The sequence below is a fragment of the Lissotriton vulgaris genome, chromosome 7 (genome assembly GCF_964263255.1).
Source record: "Lissotriton vulgaris chromosome 7, aLisVul1.2, whole genome shotgun sequence".
NCBI lineage: Eukaryota > Metazoa > Chordata > Amphibia > Caudata > Salamandridae > Lissotriton > Lissotriton vulgaris.
In genome coordinates this window covers 774,646,736-774,665,417 of record NC_141695.1, presented here as the reverse complement: position 1 = coordinate 774,665,417, position 18,682 = coordinate 774,646,736, and the positions used below count along the sequence as shown (strand labels likewise).

The 18,682-nt window shown below is 46.5% G+C and overlaps 1 protein-coding gene across 1 annotated transcript in view; it reads right to left on the bottom strand.

Moving 5' to 3' along the window:
* The window catches only part of FAAP100 (FA core complex associated protein 100), a 347,891-nt gene that overhangs the window by 157,072 nt on the left and 172,137 nt on the right, over window positions 1-18,682 (bottom strand). Inside the window, exon 4 of the mRNA XM_086931007.1 lies at window positions 672-1,606. Within this exon, the coding sequence (XP_086787133.1) occupies window positions 672-1,606 (935 nt within the window). The remainder of the gene's footprint in view (window positions 1-671; window positions 1,607-18,682) is intronic.

Genomic DNA, 18,682 nt, shown 5'->3' with positions numbered 1-18,682 from the left:
GGTGCTATATACAAAAAAGTGAAAACGGATGCAAAACGCCTTGCATTCCATACAATACCCAATCGGTGATGTTAAAGTGTAAGCCCAATCAATATTTCTGAAATGTAAGCTAGAGTAAGCAGGAGACCTTGAGCCTTTAAACGGCTGGGGAGGATGATGCCACTGTACTGCAGTGATCACCAGGCCCTCGCCTCTGCTAACGCCATCCCGCGGCTCCGTGGCACCACTCCCTTCAAAACCACCCCAGAGATACGCCATCAATGAAAAAGAGATTCTTTTGTGATGCACCCCATATACATGCAACCTATCATTTATGCCCCCTACTTTGTGGTTGGGCTATAGAGAGGTAAGTAATTAACCGCAGTCTAACTGCTTCACCACTGATATACCATTTATTGAACATGACCCACATCTAGAAATACAGCTAAACACAGCCAAATGAAAACCATGGCCTTGCTGTTAAGTCATAACGTTTAATGCCCCATCCATCCCTTCTCCCTGCCAAGAGGTCAGCTAACTATATTACAATTCTCTATAGTAACTCAATTCAGCCCAGAAATGTAGCTAAAACGTAATGTTTGTCACAGGAAGGTAGAACAACGAGGGACTGACTGAACACTTCCCAAATACACTCTCAACTTCACAAGTAAGTGCACTGCATCATACTGTACCTCCTGGAGTCCTGGGAGTGATGGTCATGGCAGCAGCACTGCAGATGTTCAAGTTCACAGGCAGCAAAGAAGGCAGTCTCTCGGTCTTCCAGTCTTCGGGTGATTTGTGCACAGCGAAGACGCTAGAAGGAGTACTGTAGTACAGGCTGCTGTCACAGCAGATGCCACTAATGATGGGTCCTCCGAGGTGATACTCCTTAAAAATGAGAACAGGTGCCCCTTCTTTCATCCCGGCAGTCACAGTCACACACTTGCCTTGATGTCCTATGGCAACGAGGCAGACAGAACTCAAGCCTGTAGAGGTGGACTCTTGGTGCTCGCCGTCACCTTCTCCAAGATGCCGCCTCAATGCCCCGATGTGAACAACTGGCTGCTCCAAGTGGTAGAGGAGAAGTTGTGGCCCCGAAGGATGGTCTTGAACTGAAGGGCAGACACTTTTCAGACTATGAACTGCCACCGTCTTCAGAGGAATGCAGCACAAACGGCCATCTGGGAAACCACAAAGAACCATGGGAGAATGCACCATGGCAGCATCTACTCCAAAAAGAAGACTGAAAAGGGGAGCTTCCACTGTGAAGAATCTACGGTGAGCGAGGTCCTCGTCAGGTGGTTTGCTTCCACAAGGAGCCAGGCAGCACAGGAAAGGAAGAAAACGCAACTCCATTTTTGTTTCATCGACTTCCGATTTGAAGGAAGCTGGAATTTCCACTTCCCCAATTGGCTGATAGTTTACAGTTTGTTGATGTCCAGGGTCGCTTTGAAATTTCTGAATTCTCCATCTGCTTGGCCACCTGGACACAGTCACCAGGATGCCGTTCACTAATGTGAACGTGCAAATGGTGGAGTCTGTCAAAATGCAGTCTTCTGAGCCCACGGTGTGAACAATGGGAGGGCAGCTTCCTCCACTTCGGTCAGGATCTGGTTCTTTAGAAGACCTTTAAATAAATAAGAAATACTCAGAATTGGAGCACAGACACCGTTCATTAAGCAAGGTAAAGGAAATGTCAAAACTATCTCCCAGATCAATGCCTCTGTTCATCTTTGTACCCTAACCTGGGTGAATTGTGGCCCAAATTCTACTATATACTTTTAATAAATCATTATTGGCTATCTAGTAGCACAAACAGTATCCACACATGAAGATTATAAACAACCTTTAGTTTACAGTGTCTTTATTAGTATGCCCTGTATTGAAAGACTGCATTAACCCCTTCGCTCAGCTCGTCATGCAGTACACTGGTCGTGTGCTCATGACGAGCTGAGCTCGTCATGAACAATGGGATCCTGCATTCGTTAGCACTCAGCGGGAAAATGCACCACATGCATGTGGTTAAAGTTGTTTTTTTACTTGCTTGTTAATGTTCACAGTATGTGTTACCTCATATATCAGGATTAAGTGTGCACCAGTGCATAGCTTAGAAAGGCCAATGTGCAGCACTAAAGGAGGCAGCATAGCTCCTTTAGCATGAGTGAACATACACGCTAGGTCATCTTGGACACATATGTAGGTTGCCATGCACAAATATGCTGATGAGAGGTACATATTGATAGGTATGCAGGTAAAGACACAAATGCACAGCCTGTTTAATCTTAAGAATTAGTTATACAATGGGTAGAATTACTGTATCAGGTGCACAGAGTGTGGCGTCTTCTGTCACAGACGTAGAGTATCAATAAAACATGTGCTCCCAATAAGTCATTGGTTGCATCCCTTATGGCACTCAAACAAAGTTCCTTCACATAAGGACTCCACAGTTCAATGAGTTTTCCAAATAGAATTTTGTTTTTATTCTTCAATTTTCATTCGTGAAATTTTTTAATCATTTCATTTTTTGGAGCACTTCATTTCAAAATGATCCAACATTCATTTCAGCTCCAATGCATTTCGGGCTTAACATAGCCCTTCCTCAGGGAGCATCACTGCAAACATAAGATTTAACCATCATAAATAACATAAAGTAACATGTCATCAAAACAAACATAATATCCCATAAACGGTGAATGGTGAAGTAACACTACATAGTGCCAAAGTGTCAAGTGTTCGTAAAAAAGTGCACGGGTGGTCGGCGCAATACGAAAATTGGTGGGCAATGACGTCGGGTTAAGAGCGTGAAGTCTCGGGTATATAAAAAATACGAAAACATGAAAAAACATATCAAGAGAATGTTCAGCCGCTATCGGAGCATAAGCTACATATGAGCGTTCCGAGAAGTCTCTTACCGAATAAGTTAATCCATTTGTTTTCAAGTTTGTAATCGGATGCTGAAAGACGCCGGGTTGGGGTTCACGTGAATAGAAAGCGGACGGTGTTCTGTATTAAGGTCTTGCGCATTACGTGGTGTCAACGGCATCAGGTGGTACGGAACAAGAAGGAAATCAACAAAAGACTATACGAATGGTAAACGCAAAAGGAAACTAACTCCGAATGAAAGAAACTAATAAGAATGATCACAACCGGATAAAGAGAAATGAAGTGATGATAAAAAAGATAAATAAAAGTTAAAGGAAACGTAACCCAAAAAATGTAGGTTATAATCAGGCAAATCAGGGATATTATATGTAGGTGAACAAAATAAATAGTAGATAAACAAACTAAATAGTGGATGGGCAAAATAAATGTACAGTCAGTTAGTGATGCAATCGACCCACAAAGTCAAACCGCTATTAAGGACAGGGAACAGGGGCCTGTGGGGCTACCACAACTTAGACAATTTGAGTGCCATAGGGGATGCAACCGATGACTTAATGGGAGCACATGTTTTATTGATACTCAACATCTGTGACGGAAGACACCACCCTCTGAGCACCTGATACAGTATTACTACCCATTGTATAACTAATTCTTAAGATTAAAAAGGCTGTGCATTTGTGTCTTTACCTGCATACTTATCATATCCAATCCGCCGCTGGACACGGATAGCACCGTGCGCAGCGCATTCCCCGGGGTCTACGCATAGCATAGCATTAAAACCTTCACTCTGTAAAAATTCAAAGAAATTTCAAGAAAAGTGGTACGCAATTTTGAACAAATGTTCCTTGGATTTAATTCTTCTAATTATAGAAGAACTATCAAGCATTCTGGACGAGCTGACTAAAGAGATCGCTGAGGTATCCACTGAACTGACGGTTATGATGTCAGAGGAGGATTGGTCAAAAACACTGGAGGAAATTAACGATCAGATTGCTAGGCACTCTCGTGAAATCAATGACCGAAAGATAAGAAAATTCAAGAGGGATACGGGAGAGGTCTACACCTGGGCGGAGGTCTACACCCAGAGAAGAAGGAACTGTCCCTACACTCAACACACAGACATGTCATCATCAGGTAGCGATATCTCAAATAGACAACAACCCGGCAGAACACATACTACACCATCAGTGCATACTACACCACACACTGAGTAAATTCAACACATTACAACTACCACCAGTACTTTTTTAGAGGAAGGCCAGCCACAAAAAGGAGACCCAGGAGGGGAAAAGGGAAAAGAAAAAGAAAAGGAACATCCCAATACCAGGAGTACCAAGGTACCGAAGAAGGATCAGAAGAAAAAAACAGTAATGAAGGACAACTAGTGATTAACATTTCTAGATATAATTTGACACTTGCGGAAAAAACTTTATTACAGAGAGGAACCTCTTTGTTCCAACCACTGATACCGATCCATTGGAACTGGAAGTAAGCCTTTTTAAACTTATGAGGAAGCTGAGATTAAGGCACATCTTTGATAATATTTTACCCAACAAAGAAGATACCGGCCCGGATCAACTAAGGGGATTGAGACCCAGCAGTACATTTCAGGCACCTGTTAGCCACAAAACGTTAGATTTGTTTGAAAAATTAGTGAACCAGGACCTTGGCAAATTGAATTGCAAATGCAAAAGTAGAAAGAACATTACACAAAAGGATATGGATACATTGAAGAAATTGGCAAATAACAAAGATATCAAATGCGTAAAGGCGGACAAGGGAGGAGCCCTAGTTATCATGAATAGATCAATGTATGAAAACAAAGTTGAGGAACATCTATCGGACATGGACACCTATATGAAGTTGGAGGGGAATCCCACATCAGGATATGCAGTAACATTAAACAATATCATAACCAAGGCTTATGAAGCAGGTACCATCAATGAACGGACAAAAAATTTCCTTACAAAATGCAATCCTAGGAGTCCGGTCCTTTATATGATTCCGAAGATTCATAAAAACGTAATAGACCCTCCTATGAGACCAATTGTCTCAACATGTGGCAGCCTACACGAACCCGTCGGCCAATTTCTTGACAAATACCTTCAACCTACAGTGAAGAACATGAGAACTTATATAAAGGACACCACCGATTTTCTACTAAAGCTTCAAACAGTAACTTTGGAATCTAATGAAAATCTAATTCTGTGTACAGCTGACATAAAATCACGATATACATCAATCCCAAATTCCTCTGGAATTGAAGCAGTGGAGCAAGCACTTGTGAACTCTGATCAAGATCCAGCCATGCAAACTTTCCTCATGGAACTTTTGATATTCACCCTGTATCAAAGTTATTTCAAGTACAAGGAAGATTGGTACCAACAGCTTGTGGGTACTTCCATGGGCAATTGCGCGGCGCCGGCGTACGCAAACATTTTCATGAAGGAATATGAAGAACAGTACATCTTTTCACAAAAGGAATGATATGACAACATTAAATTTTTTGTTCGGTATATTGATGACATTTTCATTATTTGGAAAAATTTGGCAGACTCATTAAAGATGGCACTCATTGCTCTCAATGAGAAAGAAGATCGCATTCAACTCACTTGGGAAATCTCAGCTGAGAGAGTAACATTTTTGGATGTGGAAGTCACACTTACAGATAAAGGCTTGTCAACAGACGTATATCGCAAACCCCCGGATCGTAACAATATGTTACATTATTCCAGCTTTCACCAAATGTCTCTCAAGAAACACCTTCTATTCTCCCAGATGATCAGAGTAAGAAGAATAACATCTGATTGCTTGAAAGTAGAACAAAGATTTAAAGAAATGGGCCATAGATTCCTGGAAAGAGGATATCCTGAGCAAATTGTGAACGAAGCAAAGGACCGAGCATTCAATAAAAGAAGAACCGATTTGTTGAGAAGTCAACAAAAAGCAGACAACACCAGGGTTGTAGCTGTATCCAAATTTTCTACCATGAGGACATGTTTAAAAAGATCATTAGAAAACACTGGACAGTTCTCACTTTAGAACCAGACTTTAAAGGGATCTTCACATCACCGCCACTGTTTGCTCATACTAGGGGGAAACATTTGGGTGAAATCTTGAACCAAAAAACAGCTGAAATCAAAAAAACATCAAGGTACCAGACCATGCCACAACTGTAGAATTTGCAATAACATTTTCAGTGGAACCGTCATATCACATCCCATGAAGGGCTTCAACATTAAATTGAAAGTCACGGCCACATGTGACACGTCTAATGTCATTTACGCTCTTAAATGTCCTTGTGGTAAAGTGTATGTGGGCAAGACCGAAAGAAATATAAAAACCAGAATTACAGAGCACAAATCTAACATCAGAACTCATAATATCAAATCATCAGTGGCGTTACACTTCACAGAAGCACACCATAACATAGCTCAACTCAAATTCATCATACTGGAACACATTGAAAGACTGGAGGGAAGAGACAATAACAAACTTCTACTTCAAAAAGAAAACTTTTGGATACAGAAACTGAACTCTGCCAAGCCACACGGTCTCAATGACCGGATTGAAGTTGCCTGTTATTTATGATTTAATCATGTATTGATGTATATATTGTCTAAGTTGTGGTAGCCCCACAGGCCCCTGTTCCCTGTCCTTAATAGCGGTTTGACTTTGTGGGTCGATTGCATCACTAACTGACTGTACATTTGTTTTGCCCATCCACTATTTAGTTTGTTTATCTACTATTTAGTTTGTTCACCTACATATAATATCCCTGATTTGCCTTCTTTTATAACCTACATTTTTCGGGTTACGTTTCCTTTAACTTTTATTTATCTTTTTTATCATCACTTCATTTCTCTTTATCCAGTTGTGATCATTCTTATTAGTTTCTTTCATCCGGAGTTAGTTTCCTTTTGCGTTTACCGTTCGTATAGTCTTTTGTTGATTTCCTTCTCGTTCCGTACCACGTGATGCCGTTGACACCAAGTGATGCGGAAGACCTTAATACAGAACACCGTCCGCTTTCTATTCACGCGAACGCCAACCCGGCGTTTTGCAGCATTCGATTACAAACTTGAAAACGAATGGATTAACTTATTCGGTAAGAGACTTCTCGGAACGCTCATATGTAGCTTATGCCCCGATAGCGGCTGAACATTCTCTTGATATGTTTTTTTCATGGTTTCATATTTTTTAGATACCCGAGACTTCACGCTCTTAACCCGACGTAAGTGCCCACCAATTTTCGTATTGCGCCGACCACCCGTGCACTTTTTCACGAACACTTGACACTTTGGCACTATGTAGTGTTACTTCACCATTCACCGTTTATGGGATATTATGTTTGTTTTGATGACATGTTACTTTATGTTATTTATGATGGTTAAATCTTATGTTTGCAGTGATGCTCCCTGGGGAAGGGCTATGTTAAGCCCAAAATGCATTGGAGCTGATATGAATGTTGGATCATTTTGAAATGAAGTGCTCGAAAAAATGAAATGATTAAAAACTGTCACGAATGAAAATTGAAGAATAAAAACAAAATTCTATTTTGAAAACTCATTGAACTGTGGAGTCCTTATGTGAAGGAACTTTGTTTGAGTGTCATAGGGGATGCAAACGATGACTTATTGGGAGCACGTGTTTTATTGTTTTAGAGGTACATATTGCCCATTGGTTGGCTCGTGTTCATACAGTAGTTGTGTACATGTCAGGGGTATTTGGTGATGTGGGGTTGGGAAGGATTAAGACACGTGTATAGTTGACAGCTGGAGAGAGATGGTAATGTGAGACTTCTGGAGACAGCAACACTGCAGCGTTCATATTTTAAAGATTTTAGAAATGAAAAGTCCTTAAGATCCCTTTTATTCCATGAGGTTTGATGGCAGAAAATGAGAAAAATTAGGGGCTTTAAAAATATGGCAAAACAATCATTAGCAACATCGAGATGTCGTTTTATGTAAGAAAGTGAAAATAGGCAGCAGTTGTAGAAGCGTTAAAATTTCCTACCAAGCATTGTAGCAAAGTGATCACCCTTAAGGGGAATACTACCATAAATTATAGCTGACTCCACCATAAAAACTGCTATTAAAGCAATTACTGACAAGGAGCACTACCCAGTATTTTATAAATGCCCAAGTCTCAACCAGAATAGGAAAGTAAGTGTAATTAAACACTACATCTATGCATGAAAACCTCAAAATCCAAAACAAGTCATGCGACATTTTCTAAAATACGAATTATAAATATTTGTTGTTAATGGCGAGAGCAGTTGGCCTAAGGCTAGGGCGGTCGACCTCGAACCTGGGGAACTTGGTTCAAGTCTTCGCAATGACGCTGAACATCCTGTGATTCTGGGCAAATCACTTAATCTCCTCGTGCCTGACAAAAATGAATGTGTCCTCATGTAACGCAACTGGTGCTATGTAAAGCGTTCTGATACCCGATTCGGGTCAAGTTTGCGCTATATAAAACTCTGTAAAAGAAAAATGTTTGTTACGTAAGCTACGTGCTGTTTCTCTCGATGCAACATGTTGCCCAAATGCAAAGGAAGGAGAGGGAAACTCGTCAAACGAAAATCTGGAAACGGATAGAAAGATAAATCTAAGACTTGTGATTTTCACGAGAAAACAGGTTCTATCAAAAGGAGGATTAGGCACGATGAAAAGAGCTGCTAAACGATCAACACATATCAATTATAGATTAGGATATTTTCGAAAACAGAATCTGCATGTTTTGAAAGTTAGATGAAATGGTAGATCTGCTAAAAAGCATCGCCCCCAGCACAGGTCCCCAGTCATAAACGAACTGTGAATGAGAGGCAAAGGTTATTCTCCACAGTAACGCCTGAATTCTTAGTTCTGCAGCCTCCATCAGTCACACATTAGGGATGTCCAGTCCTGGAGCAGGAGCCCTAGAAATAGTACAAAGCTTAGAAGCGAAGCTAGAAACCCAGGAGTGGCCAGCTGGGCCCGCTTACAGGCTGTGTCCCCTTACAGGCTGTGTCCCCTTACAGGCTGTGTCCCCTTCGCTTACCTTCAGCCCCTATCACCTTCGTCCCCTTTTCTCTGTCTGCAAGGTGGGGCTATTCATGGAGAGCAAGAGGTCGAGAAAATGGAAAACGTATCAAAGAAAGGGGTAGAAGAATAAAAATACAGTAGTTATGTGGGATAATCCTTTTACCCCTCACGCAGAACTACGACTTGCCTTTACTCCGCAGTTACTACCCCGATGGCAACGTTACCATGCATTCCTTTACCACACAAGTCATTACAACGACTTGCTTTAGGGGGTGCGTTGTTGGACTGGTGTTCGATTTCAAGTCTAACACCTTCCTTACTGATACACTGACTGGAGTTGGAATAGTAATTTATACTATTTCAAAGTCCAGCGACCCCCTAAGGCAAGTCCAGGTAACTACTTGCTTGGTACCGTAGCTGTCGGGGTAGTGACAGCAGAGTAAAGGCATGGGTGGGAAATGCGTGTGGGGTTCCGTCATACATCCTAGATAAGTATGAGAGCAACATATACATTTTTCCTATCTTTGGCTCTAAACTACTTCCTATAGGAATATTCAAAAGCATGAATTGAAGTAGGAGGCAGAAAACATGAGTTAGGATTAGCTGAAAATGTTCAAAAGGGAAAAACAGTTTCCATTTGGCTCCGAAGCTTCTGTACAAGGCAAGATATTCACAGGCATGAAGGGTTGCTCAAGTAGTGATTGCACTGTTGGAACATGCCACTGAAGCAGGATACCAGCAGCCTTTGCCCTCGGTACCAGTCAAAGGAAGTGTGAAGAAACAGCTTCCTAAAATGTGAGAAACAATTCAGCAAACTATGGCTGTCATGATTGCTCCCTAACTGACAGCAGCACCCATCTAGGAAGCAAACAACTTGAAAGGCAGACAAAACAGTTGAGACCCTTCTAATAAAAAATGGAGAGCTCTCCCAACTGTAAAAAATGTTCCTTGTGCATCAAAGGGAAGGTTACAAAAGGCAAATAAACGTCTTGATTCAAGTAAAACTGAGACACCTGTTTGCACTGTCATACTGTCTAATACATACATATAGGCACATTATCTGCCAAACCATTCAGTGGTGCTAAACATTTGACAGGCAATTCCTCAGAAAACTCATCTCACCCTTCCACGTACAATAGTTTTTAAAAACAGTCTTTTTAGGAATCTCCTTTTAAAAAGAATTGCCCAACTCTGGTGGTTAATTTCTTTCGAAAGTGCCCTCGATTACATGGCAGAAACCCCTTCCTCATAAACGAATGCTCGGCGGGTCGCCATGACACTTTGGTCCGGTATACACCTGTTAAACCGCATTTTTTACTCCGCACTACCATTACAACGCGACTTTTACAACGCATACCATTACAACGCATTGCGCTGGGGGGCGCTCTAGGATAGGGAATAAGTATAATTTACTATCCAACACCTTCCCTAGGGTCCACGGGGACTGGAGTTAGAATAGTAAATTATACTTACCACTATCCAGCACCTCAAAGCGCTATGCGTTGTAATGGTATGCGTTGTAATGGTCGCGTTGTAATGGTAGGTAGTTGTAATGGTATGCGTTGTAACGTCATACATCCCTTTGGTCCACTCGCCATTCTTCTTTGTTTCTCAAAAACACTTTCTCTCTGCATTTTGTGGTCATTATTGGTTTCCCCTGCCTTGAATGGAGGACCTGAGTTGGCAAAATCAGCACTACGAGGCCTTCCCTAAATTAGTCGGGCCTCCCAATCGACTAGAGGTAGCGGTCCGATATGGAATAGACTACAGTCAGTGTTTGCATGGCAGCTCCACCCCCACACAGCAAATGGTCCCCCTTCTCTAAATGGGTGCGGGCTACAGTTTTGCAGAAGGAAGTTTTCGCTCAACCAAAACTCCAAAGGAGGTCTGAAGCATTTTAGAATTTTGTAGAGCATAGTGAGCCAGTCTAACTTCAAAACAAACTAGTCTTTGAACCACCAGCCCAGTTAAATGTTCATCCCATGTGTATACAGTTTACGCTCTTCGTACTGGGGTACCTTACCTACAGTTACAAACAGAACACCTAACTGTGCCTGGTGGAGGAATGCAGCAAGCCTGGTCTGCTGGGACTCTAACCATATTGTCAACTACAATAGATGCTTTAAGTGTGATTTTTTCATTTCAGCAATTTAATAACAGCATGTGGAATTGAACTGCCTGATACTGAGAAAAAAGGTCAAAACGATCAGTGGTTCAAGTGTGGTTTAATCAGTCTTTAGAAAACCTGATCAACCACAGCGTGGTGTAAAAAAGTATTGGCGATTAAACAACCCCTGGCCGTTGCGTATGTGACTGGGGCAGTGAAGGCAAAATCAGAAGGTGCCACAAGAGCCAACTGGCATTGGAGGAGAGATTAATGGCAATACTAATGCACTGGGCATTGGTGTACAAGGCTGAGGAACGGCATCAGTGGTATCTGGACCTGGCACAGCCGTAGCGGGTAGACTTAAAGTCACATTGGCGGTAAAGAAAGCTCTTTGAAGCACCATCATTCGTAGGAGCGCTTCATCACACCCTGCACATACCGCTCAATGAGGCTTCCATCTCATTGATGCGCGCTCCCTACAGGCGAGTTAATTTAGGGAGATTTTTTAAAACTCCAGTATAGATCTTTTGATCCTTCTGCACTCTAACCGACTTTGGCCTCAGAAGAACTGGTCAAACATAAGTCTTCTTTTATTGGTACAGGTATCAGATTATAGCAACAAAAAAAGATGACGGACGGAATGCTGAACATTGTCAAACATTCACCCCCAGTCACAGATCTGAGTTAAATCCATCGTTGTTCGCTCACCACGCCACCCCAGTTTGGACCCATCCGTGTTCAGGACTCTTGTTTCCGGCACAGGGAGGACCTGGCTGGACAGTTCGGGCTGGACTGCTCCCACTGGGCGCAGGGTCAAGACTGATTTGCACATGGCTTGGTCCAAACTGGAATGCCATGGTAAGCAAAAAAAAAAAAATGAATTTAGGCCCAGATCTCCGTACTGGGGATGAATTTTGACAATGCACAGCAATCCGTCCATCAACTTTTTGTGTTGTTACAGTTATCAAATGTATATTACCTTGAGATCTCAAATTACTCTGTGATAAATAAATGAAACAGTGCCTCCAAGCACCGTTTCAGTTAGCGATTGAACTACAGATGGTGATTTGTTATGCTTTGCTGCCACCTAAAGGGTGACAGGTTAACAGCAATCCCACAATTGTCTTTTTCAAAAAATCAGAGTAGAAAATAATGTTGGACTTGTCTCGCCTTCCGATGCAGCTCGTGGGATATATGCGGAGCGGAATATATAACCACAAAAAACTAACTACAATTCTTGGGACAGTGTTGTCAGTAGCATGTACGCAAGTGAGCGAGAAACAGAAGGCCTGAAAAGGTCTTACTGGCATTCAATAGTAGTAGCACGTGTGTAGTGTGAAATGTAATGCCCTAGAATCAGTTAGCATTCTAGTGCTAACTCTGTATCTACACTGTACACCCACCCACCACTGATGTCACAGGTCATGTGACACAGTACCAATAAAAGAGGCCGAGCGCACGTGCTCTGGGCCAGTTGCACCATGCATCCAGTGTGTCCTGCGTCAGCATGATTGCGAGCATGAGGGCCTAGGGCCCACAAGACTCTACAATGGCTACGAGGGCGGACGCTAGCCACGCGTGCCGCAGCTAAAAGAAAACTTTGTGGGAAAGGGGAAGGGAGCTGCCTACATCGAAGGCACACCCCCTTAGAAAGGCGCCGGCCGCCGAGTGGCCCGTGGGGCGTGTCGAGCCCCGGGCCTGGAGGAGAACGAGAAGGTGACCGGGAGCTCACCCCGCACCTCTGCAGCTTGCCATAGCCCGCCCTGCCGAGGCGGTGCCCCGAGGAAGACGAAGAAGCCATCGCGGTGCCCACCCGCGGAAGAACAGGCCCGTCGGCCGAAGGTGAGCCCGGACTGTAAAGCACCCAAAAGCGGAGCCCACCCGCCATAGACTATGAGCGCTGACTCGCCAGATAAATCTTATTAATTAAGCAAGGCTCGCGGAGCCCACCCGCGGCCTGCCTGCAGCGTCCCCCGCCGCGCGTGTGAAGTGCGGCGGCGGGGTGGAAGACTTTAGCGTAGAGCGCCCGCAGCGTGAGGGGAGCTGCCGGGCGCCGAATGATCTTCAGCGGAGCCCACCCGCAGTTCATTTAATAAAGCGGAGCTCGCCCGCAATTAACTGCAGCTTAAACGGAGCCCACCCGTCAAGCGCTAACTTCTTCCCCCGCCGCGTGTGTTGTGAAAGCGGCGGGGGTGGAGAAACGTCGAACCAGCACCCGGCCTCAGCCGGTAACATCGCACGTACAATCCCAGCCAAACATAAACTCACCGCAAAAGGCAGTAGTCCAGCGATGACCGCCTGCCTCGCTCACCGCTGCTCCGTGTGTGTGAAAGCGGAGACCAGCGCTGACACCCCTCCCCCGCCGCGCAGCGTGTAACAAGTGAAGCTGCGGCGGGGTGTGAAAGGACAAAGACAGCATGCAGCCCGGCCTCAACTAAGCCCCAGAGTCCGGTCAAAGTCTATTTGCATAATTAGTTAAAAGCGCCAGAGGAAACGTAAAGAACTCAGCAGGACTCAGCAAGCATGCAACAGGAGGCAGCCCCTCTCACACATTTGTCTACTGCCCCCAGCACACCAGTAGAGACACAGAGGTGCCTGCAGCCAAAGGGCATCAGAGGAAAAGCCCATAGTGACAAAGACACAAAGCACTCACCACAAGCTCATCGTCCCTTTTCCCTCTCCTTTAAAGACACTCGTGCACAGGGCAAAGGAACAGCCAGAGAACCGAGTGAGAGGTCACACGAAGCAGTGAACCCAAAAGCCTGCAATGTTGGGGGAAAGCCGAGGTTTAGAAAGGCAAGCCGGAGCCCCGATCCACTGAAATAGAGCACTGCCATCTAGTGGCCAAAGCACACAACTGCGCCCCTAAGGTAAAGGAACTCCAGCAGCACTAGAGCACAGAGGAGACTGCCAAACACTGCACCCAGCAGCACGAAGGAGCTACCCCATGGCAGCAACCTACATGCCATAGAGCGACACGAGCCAACAGGCAACCGGGTGCCAGGAGGAAAATAAGGCAGCACAGAGCAAGCTGCTGCAGCCCAGACCGACTCATAAGGTAAACTGACCACTGCAGCCCTGTAGTATAGCCCCAAGCGCACCAAATGAAAGCAGACGCCCAACAGAGGAGAACAAGCTGGGGAGCGCTCAAAAGGACGAAGCAAAGTGCAAACCAGTACTACCTGACACGCCAGTGGCGCCGCACCACCACAAGACTTCAGAACACAGAGAGTGGTACTGCGCCGCGCCACGCCAGACTGGAACAGGAACGCCACACAGCGACAAGGAAGCCCGACCAAAGACGCTGCACAGCGACACACCATCGCCACCAGGACAGCACAGCATAACACTGCACAAGACGGCGCAAGGAGTGAAGGAACTCCGCACCAGGTGACTGCGAAACAACGCCAGGATAAACTGACCAAGCGCAAGAACACTGGTACACCGGAACGCCACCAAATCATCACACAGCCCGAGGAGATAAAAGAGTGATGACCCCGAGAACGCGCCAGGGACCCCAGAAGCACGTCAGGAGTGCAGCAACTCCACGCAGGACATTCTAGAGGAAAAGTAACCAGCTCCCTCCAGGCAAGGAAAGGAGAAAGCGAACAAGCTCACCGTACTAACAGAACAAGACCACAGCACAACTGAGAACACAACCATGCATGAAGGTAAATGCACAGCAACACTGACTACAGTAGTACCGAGACACTCCCCAGATGCAAAAGGCGACAGCGCAGGAGCGCGCCAGAAACGCAAAGAGCACCTCCGCCAACAGGAGTGCAAGAACTCCTCAGAAGACACTCGAAAGCACGCCGCAAGTGCGCCCAGAGAAAATCCACAAGAATCGCAACCAACACCAAACAGAAGAAGCAAGACCAGAAGAACGTCAACGGAGTGGTGACGCAACCCTCCAGAAGCATCTACGCCACGCCAGAAGAGAAGACAGCGATGCCTGGTGGCCAAAGGCCGTCGCTGCAGCAGAATGGCGAATGTAAGAACACCCCACACGAACCAACGATGGTTCTAGAACCCAGCACCAGGAAGTGCGAAAGCGCATGACGCAAATGCGCAACAGTGCGGCCAGCACTAGCCCAAAGCAGCAAGTCACAAGGGAACACCCGAAGAGCGCACCCAGTTGCGCACCAAAGCAATTGAACTGAGATGAAAAGAAAATGGTTGTGCAGACAACTCGCAGAACTGAAGATTCAACACAGGAGCAACCTGACCACTCAGCCTGGTCACAAAGCAAGAGGTCGACCAGCCAGATGGTCGCACCGAGCAGCCTACCTGTCAGCGATTGGCAGAAGGGACCAGCACAAGGTCCAAGAAGCTCAGCACCACGAATCCTACCTGCCGGACATGGGCAGAATGGACCAGCACGAGGTCCAAGAAGCTCAGCACCACAAAGTCTACCTGCCGGACATCGGCAGAAGGGACCAGCACGAGGTCCAAGAAGCTCAGCAGCACGAGGTCCAAGAAGTTCAGCACCACGAAACCTACCTGCCAGACCTCGGCAGAAGGGACCAGCACGAGGTCCAAGAAGTTCGGACAAGGCGCGGTCCGAGGACCTGGACCCACGAACTTCAACCACACAAATTAACGAAAGCGATAGGAAGAAGAGGTGAAGGTCGTGACGCCAACCCTGGAAGAGAGTGACAAGAAGACAGTGTCCTAGGACTAGGACAAGACCAGGAAGACACATGCAGAGTGCGCGCGCTGCATGGGGAAGCCTGGCCAGAGAAGATGAAGAAAAGGGGACCAGGGTACGTCGCGAAGAGAAGAGAAGAAGAAAGATCGGAGTGGCATGCCGCCACCCAAGAAAGGAAGAAAAGAAGAAAGGAGAAGGAACGGAGTGGCCATCGCCACTACGAAGAAAAGGAGGAAGAAGTAATCAGAGTGGCACGACTGTCAGGTTAAGAAGAAGGAAGAAAGAACAGAGTGGCCGCCGCCACTAAGAAAAGAAGAAAGAAGCCACCCCTGGCAACCGGCAGCGCAGAACAAGACAACCACCTACGAGCCATCCATCCACATGGCGATCGCAGAAGAGAGCAAGGTAGACTGTTGGCGACACCTACCTCTGGGGTTTGAGCGGAAGATTGGATGGCGAGACTACTCGGGACTCCGGAAGTGGAGGACCTGACCTACCTCACACCAGCCCGTGGCAAACCAATATCAGAAGCCTCGAGGGACTCTGGTGGCAGCAAGCCCCGCACGAGAGACAGACCTACTGAAGCACGTCTGCAGGACCCAAAAGGATGCAAGCCTCGCGAGCAATGAAGAGAGTCGACAACTCAACCTTCAGGTGGAACTAGGACACAACCGTGAGACTCGTGGAGCACCCTGCTCACGGCCCGAAGGCTATGGTAGAGCAACGCGACCAAAAACACCAGTTCAGTGGAAACCTGGCAAAGAGGTCCTCCCGGACATCTTGTGGCAGAAGAAAACCGGCGAGAGGGGCATCCTAGTGAGAGGAATGTTCGCACCTACTCTATTCACCTGCTAAGAAACACACTGAAGCCTGCCTGGAAACATCACGCAACCAGCTTGGAGAAAAGAAGCCGGAAGACAAACAACAACCATGTCATCCATCTCTCTCTAACTATTCGTCACCAAGAGAGCAAAGCAAAATGCAGGGCTGAAAACAGCGGACAGACAGCACAGACAAAGAATGAACCCGCCGAACAACTGCGAGCCGTGCCACCAAGAACTGCTAATTCAAAACGCAACAACTATACTGCCTGCGGCTTGCAAGCCGCCAAAGAGACTCATTTTGAAAGCGCAAGTCCAATGTTATTTTCTGTGTTTTCTTTCCCACACAGGTTTTTGGACTTTTTCTGTTTGGGTTAATTTTTAACCAATTTGGGGAGGGATGTAATGCCCTAGAATCAGTTAGCATTCTAGTGCTAACTCTGTATCTACACTGTACACCCACCCACCACTGATGTCACAGGTCATGTGACACAGTACCAATAAAAGAGGCCGAGCGCACGTGCTCTGGGCCAGTTGCACCATGCATCCAGTGTGTCCTGCGTCAGCATGATTGCGAGCATGAGGGCCTAGGGCCCACAAGACTCTACATGAAACACAGTGGAGATTCAAACCTTAAAATCTACCAGATGCCCAGATTTTCGTTTTTAGGTCTGAGCTTCAATGCACCGCAAAGATTTCTGGCAACTCAAAACACGGATGCAGGCATTGTCATGAAAAACTAAGTACCGTTGCCATGCACTGGCGATCAGAAACGTTAGGCTGGCATTGCAGGGGGAATAAATCACTATGGTCCGCTCGCTCAGACGCCGGCGGAAACACCTCTCAGGGCTGACCAATTACAAAAGGAACGCCACGTCGTCGCCTTATGTTAGCAAATGTAGTGACCAGCTGGTCACTGTTCTAGTGCTTGTGGTGCCAGCCACTCTCCGAGGGCTGGCTTACACTCCACACCACACTCATCTAACACCAGCGTCACAGGACATGTGACCCTGCTAATAAAAGGGGCCGGGCACACGTGCCCGTGGCCAGTTCCAGTAAAAAGATTCCAGTGTCTGTGTCGTTTTCTATGTGCATGGGGGCCTAGGGCCCCACAACATTACTTTGGCAACGAGCGGGTGGACTCGCGTGAGTAGCCGCCTTTATGGTTGTAGAGGGGAAGACAGTAGCCCGTGCCGAGGGAAGTGCCTGGTTGCCTGGTTTGTGGTGAGCCTGTGGGGTGAAGGTGATCTGGAGCCCACCCCGCACTGGAGGGAGATGCGGTACGTGACAGCATCTGACACAGAGACGCAACTAGAGCCAAATTTCGGGGGGGCTAAGAAAAAAATTCGGGGGGGGGGGCTGAACCTTTAATCAATAGGCAGAGTGGAGCTGCAGGGGTTCTTAGAAGGGGTGAAACAACTGCAAGGCCTGATTAACATTCAAATGGTCTTTTAAAGACCTGTGAAACGCTCGGGTGCGGCTCTGTGTGTGCCCGGGATCTGTCTCATCCCGGGCTGCCACACACGACGGGAAGGGCTGAAGCCCGGTGAGTCCAGTGAAGGGGCCTATGTGGCGAGTGAGGGAGCCAACAGAATTGCCCCTACTAACGGCCTGCGAAGGCCACAACTGGAGCACGAGTGGTGCCGGACAGCTGAGGTGCCTGCCCGCTGCCGTATCCTGTTGTCAGAGAAGCAGGAGGGCCCGGTCAGCCATTGGGCATAAGGTGAGCCCCATCGAGGGCAGCATGAGAATGCGTGGACGGCAGAAAGAGAGTGTGGGCTGGTCTGGGCAAGCGTGATGGCCTCAGCGCCCGCAGTGTGAGTGAAGCTGCCGAGGCTCAGAAAAGCGGACAAGGAGTGCCCACCTACCCGAGTAGTAGGAAGCGGTGTGGGAAAAGAGGGGCCACCACTCCATGGGAGTGCAAAACAGCACGTGCGTCAGAGCACTGAATAGGCCCCGTGAAGACATTTGTTTGCGGCCCGGTGAATAGCGTGATCTGCAAGGTGAGCCTGCTGCCGTCGGGGGTGTGCTAAGCAGGGGAGGAGGTGCAGAGCAGGACGAGGCAGCGTCAGCACAGTGTAAGGCCCTGTGCGGTCCGTGATTAATGGAGACTGCTGCCTAAGTGCCGGACTAATTAAAAAAAAAATGCTGCTCCTCTTGAGGCAGCCAAGCGCGACATGACACGTCCCAGAGAAGGAAGAAATACGGCTTACCT